The 5,301-nt window shown below is 43.7% G+C and overlaps 1 protein-coding gene across 1 annotated transcript in view; it reads left to right on the top strand.

Moving 5' to 3' along the window:
* Window positions 1–1,333: 1,333 nt before the first annotated feature.
* Window positions 1,334–5,301, top strand: part of ZBTB8A (zinc finger and BTB domain containing 8A) — a 10,909-nt gene continuing 6,941 nt past the window's right edge. The window contains exon 1 of the mRNA XM_017884419.1: window positions 1,334–2,224. Within this exon, the coding sequence (XP_017739908.1) occupies window positions 1,402–2,224 (823 nt within the window). The 5' untranslated portion in view covers window positions 1,334–1,401. The remainder of the gene's footprint in view (window positions 2,225–5,301) is intronic.

The raw sequence follows: 5,301 nt of genomic DNA on the forward strand, positions 1-5,301 counted from the left end.
TTTTTTTTTTTTTGTCTGAGACAGAGCCTTGCTCTGTTGCCAGGCTGGAGTGCAGTGCTGTGACCTCAGCTCACTGCAACCTCCACCTCCCAGGTTCAAGCGATTCTCCTGCCTCAGCCTCCTGAGCAGCTGGGACTACAGACATGCACCACCACGCCCAGCTAATTTTCGTATTTTTAGTAGAGACGGGGTTTCATCATGTTGGCCAGGATGATCTTTGGCTCTTGACCTTGTGATCTGCCCACCTCGGCCTCCCAGAGTGCTGGGATTACAGACATAAGCCACTGCGCCCAGGCAATAACAGTCTAGTATTAAGTGATGTGTTGAAACCTATTATCTTCTGTGTCTTGGCAATTATATTCTCCAACAAGAAAGAGTTCTTAATGGAATAAAAGAGGCTTCTGATTATTATTTTAGTTGACTCACCTTAAAAAAGGATTGTTCACGGCCGGGCGCGGTGGCTCAAGCCTGTAATCCCAGCACTTTGGGAGGCCGAGACGGGTGGATCACGAGGTCAGGAGATCGAGACCATCCTGGCTAACATGGTCAAACCCCATCTCTACTAAAAAAATACAAAAAATTAGCCAGGCGATGTGGCGGGCGCCTGTAGTCCCAGCTACTCGGGAGGCTGAGGCGAGAGAATGGTGTAAACCCGGGAGGTGGAGCTTGCAGTGAGCTGAGATCCGGCCACTGCACTCCAGCCTGGGCGACAGAGCGAGACTCCGTCTCAAAAAAAAAAAAAAGAAAAGAAAAGGATTGTTCACTTTGGGAGGCTGAGGCAGGAGGATTGCTTGAGTCCAGGAGTTAGAGACCAGCTGGGATAATGTAGCGACACCTTAACTCTACTAAAAAAAAAAAATAGCCAGGCATGGTGGTGCATACCTGTAGTCCCAGCTACTTGGAGGCTGAGGTAGGAGGATCACTTGAAACCAGGAGTTTAAGGTTGCAGTGAGCATTTTTTATTTGTTTGTTTTTTGGGTATTTGTTTGTTTTTTGAGATAGAGTCTTGCTCTGTGGCCCAGGCTCGAGTGCAGTGGTGCAATCTTGGCTCGCTGCAACCTCTGCCTCCTAGGTTCAAGCAATTCGTCTGCCTCAGCCTCCCAAGTAGCTGGGATTACAGGCACCCGCCACCACACCCAGCTAATTTTTATATTTTTGATAGAGACAGGGTTTTACCACGTTGTCCAGGCTGACCTCGAACTCCTGACCTCAGGTGATCCCCCCGCCTCAGCCTCCCAAAGTGCTGGGCTTACAGGAGTGAGCCACTGTGCCCAGCCACAGTGAGCTTGGATCACACCACTGCACTGCAGCTTGGGCAACAGAGCAAGATCCTGTCTCAAAACAAAATAAAATAATTGTAATGTAGGTTTTGGTAACCACACATGTCTTTTCCTCTTCAGAATGGAGATCTCCTCTCATCAGTCTCACCTCCTGCAGCAACTGAACGAGCAGCGCAGGCAAGATGTATTTTGTGACTGCAGTATTCTAGTTGAAGGGAAGGTCTTCAAAGCACATCGAAATGTATTATTTGCTAGTAGCGGCTACTTTAAAATGCTTCTTTCTCAGAATTCAAAGGAGACAAGTCAGCCAACCACAGCTACATTTCAGGCTTTCTCCCCTGACACTTTTACAGTTATCTTGGACTTCGTATATTCTGGCAAACTGTCTCTTACTGGTCAGAATGTTATAGAAGTGATGTCGGCTGCTAGCTTCCTTCAGATGACTGATGTCATAAGTGTATGTAAGACTTTTATTAAATCTTCCTTAGACATTAGTGAGAAAGAAAAAGATCGCTATTTCAGTCTCTCAGATAAAGATGCCAATTCTAATGGTGTAGAACGTTCCTCTTTTTATAGTGGTGGCTGGCAAGAAGGAAGCAGTTCTCCACGTTCTCACCTAAGCCCAGAGCAAGGAACAGGTATAATAAGTGGAAAATCTTGGAATAAGTATAATTTTCATCCAGCCTCCCAGAAGAATACTCAACAACCCTTGGCCAAGCATGAACCAAGGAAAGAGTCCATTAAAAAGACCAAACATTTGAGATTGTCACAGCCTTCTGAAGTTACTCATTATAAGTCAAGCAAACGAGAAGCACGAACATCTGATTCTTCCAGCCATGTTTCCCAGTCTGAAGAACAAGCACAAATTGATGCTGAAATGGACTCTCCTCCTGTTGGCTATCAGTACGGTCAAGGATCTGATGTCACATCCAAAAGTTTTCCAGGTACCCAAGAAGAGCATAAGTCCCCTCATCCAGGTTCCAAAGTGCTATATAAATCGGTCTTCTGTCAAAACACCCTTAGTTTCAGGTGCTCTAAGCAGTTGAAGCAAGTGATTTTTTTCAAAAGTTCTATTTCTGTAATGAAATTTATTTAGTAAGGACAGGCGTGGTGGCTCACGCTTGTGATTCCAGCAGTTTGGGAGGCTGAGGTGGGCAGATCACCTGAGGTCAGGAGTTCAAGACCAGCCTGGTCAACATGGCAAAACTCCGTCTCTACTAAAAGTACAAAAAAATTAGCGGGGCATGGTGGTATGTGCCTATAATCCCAGCTATTCAGGAGGCTGAGGCAGGAGAATCACCTGAACCCAGGAGGCGGACGTTGCAGGGAGCTGAGATTGCGCCACTGCACTCCAGCCTGGGTGACAGAGCGGGAGTCCTTCTCAAAAAACAAAAAAAATTAGCCAGGCATAGTGGTGCACACTTGTAGTCTCAGCTACTCAGGAGGCTGAGGCAGGAGAATCACCTGAGCCTGGGAGGCAGAGGTTGCAGTGAGCTGGGATTGCGCCACTGCACTCCATCCTGGGCAATAGAACGAGACTCTGTCTCAAAAAAAAAAAAAAAAAAATGAAGAAGAAATTTGTTTCATAAAACGTGGATTTAAATTTTTTCAAAATAATATTGAATAAATATAATGACAGTCAAAATAGTAAGAGTACTAAGGGTCAAAACCCATGATTTTTCAAACCTGTATCTGTGGGTGGTTAGATTACTCTTAAATGTTTAAAGCTCTTTTCTAAATAGTTCATTCTCTAAGACACATATTTTCACTTTTAAATAGTCTTTTTTTTCTGTGTATTTACTCAGAGGAATATTTAGCTTATTAAGATACAAACACAGGTTGGGTGCAGTGGCTCACGCCTGTAATCCCAGCACTTTGGGAGGATGAGGCAGGCGGATCACAAAGTCAGGAGTTCAAGACCAGCCTCGCCAATATGGTGAAACCCTGTCTCTACTAAAAATACAAAGTAAATAAGCCGGGCGTGGCACACGCCTATAATCCCAGCTACTCAGGAGGCTGAGGCAGGAAAATTGCTTGAACCCAGGAGGTGGAGGTTGTGGTAAGCCGAGATCACGCCACTGTACTCCAGCCTGGGTGACAGAGGGAGATTCCATCTCAAAAAAAAAAAAAGATACAAATACGTTGCTTTTTTTTTTTCTTTTTTGAGATGGAATTTTGTTCTTGTTGCCCATGCTGGAGTGCAATGCGCAATCTCGGCTCACTGCAACCTCCGCCTCCCGGGTTCAAGCAATTCTCCTGCCTCAGCCTCCAGAGTAGCTGGGATTACAGGCATCTGCCACCATGCCCAGCTAATTTTTTGTATTTTTAGTAGAGACAGGGTTTCTGCATGTTTCCCAGGCTGGTCTTGAACTCCTGACCTCAGGTGATCTGGCCTCCTCGGCCTCTCAAAGTGCTGGGATTACAGTCATGAGCTGCTGCGCCCAACACATCATTTTTTTTTTTTAAGGAATGCCTGTAGTCCTAGCTACTGGGGAGGCTAAGGCAGAGCATCACTTGAGCCCAGGAGTTAAAAGACCAGCAGAGGAAACATAGAGCCCATCTCCCACCCAAAAAAGAACACCTCACATACAACCCATGACACTGATTCTGTAAGTCTACCGTGGACCAATGTATAACATGAGACATCTCATTTTCATGAGAATAGTAAAATGCAGAAAGATCATGTAAATTGACAGTTTCAGAATAATCCTCCCTCACTCTGGAAGTAGAGAATAGGGATAAGAAATGCATATCATACAATTTTCCCCCCAATTAATCAGTTAACAAATTTGCTTAATAGTTTCCATGTAAATTTAAAGGAAAATTATATTAAAATGAAACTCCTCAAGGTTGTAAGATACAGATTACATATTTATTTTATTTTATTTTATTTTGCTATTTTGTAGAGATGGTGGGTCTCATTATATTTCCCAGGCTGGTCTTGAACTCCTGGCCTAAAATTATCCTCCCACCTCATTCTCCCAAAGTGCTGGGATTACAGGAATGAGCCACTATGTCCAGCCTGATTTTTATTTTAGAGAAGTTTCAAACATATACAAAAGTAAAAAGAGAATGGTATAATTAACCTCCATGCATCCATGACCTAGTCCCACAACCTCCAACTCATGGCTTGTCTCATGTCTGTATCCTTACCCCTAACCCACTCCCTTTATTACTTTTAAACCAGTCTCAGACATCATATGTTTTCACTTGTAAATCATTCAGAATGTGTCCTTAAAATAGTATAGAAAAAAACTACAATACTATTGTCATACCTAAATTGAACAATAATTTTTTTTTTTTTGAGACAGGGTCTCACACTGTTGCCTAGACTGGAGTGCAGTGGCACAATCTTGGCTCACTGCAACTTTCACCTCCCGGGTTCAAGCGATTCTACCACCTCAGCCTCCCAAATCGCTGGGATTACAGGCATGCGCCACCACACCTGGCTAATTTTTTTATTTTTGGTAGAGATGGGGTTTTACCATGTTGGCCAAGCTGGTCTCAAGCCCCTGACCTCAAGTGATTTTCCTCCAAGAAAAAAGCTTAAATATTAAATACTTTTACTTTGAAATTGTGTACAGTTTTAAAATATAGTACTGTTTTACATTTAAAATCTAATGACCCTACTGCATTAAATTAAAAAAAAAAAAAAACATGGCGGGCCGGGCGCAGTGGCTTACGCCTGTAATCCCAGTACTTTGGGAGGTAGAGGCGGGCGGATCACGAGGTCAGGAGTTCGAGACCAGCCTGACCAACATGGTGAAACTCTGTCTCTACTAAAAACACAAAAATTAGCTAGTCGTTCTGGTGCGTGTCTATAATCCCAGCTACTCAAGAGACTGAGGCAAGAGAATTGCTTGAACCCAGGAGGCAGAGGTTGCAGTGAGTGGAGATTGCGTCTTGCACTCCAGCCTGGGCAACAGAGTGAAACTCCATCCCAAAAAAAAAAAAAAAAAAAAAAAAAAACAGGGGCGTTTGAATAAATTGGTTTTTTCCCCACTTTTTTTTTTTTTTTTTT

Source organism: Rhinopithecus bieti, unplaced genomic scaffold, assembly GCF_001698545.2.
Source record: "Rhinopithecus bieti isolate Rb0 unplaced genomic scaffold, ASM169854v2 scaffold_13029, whole genome shotgun sequence".
Classification (NCBI taxonomy): domain Eukaryota; kingdom Metazoa; phylum Chordata; class Mammalia; order Primates; family Cercopithecidae; genus Rhinopithecus; species Rhinopithecus bieti.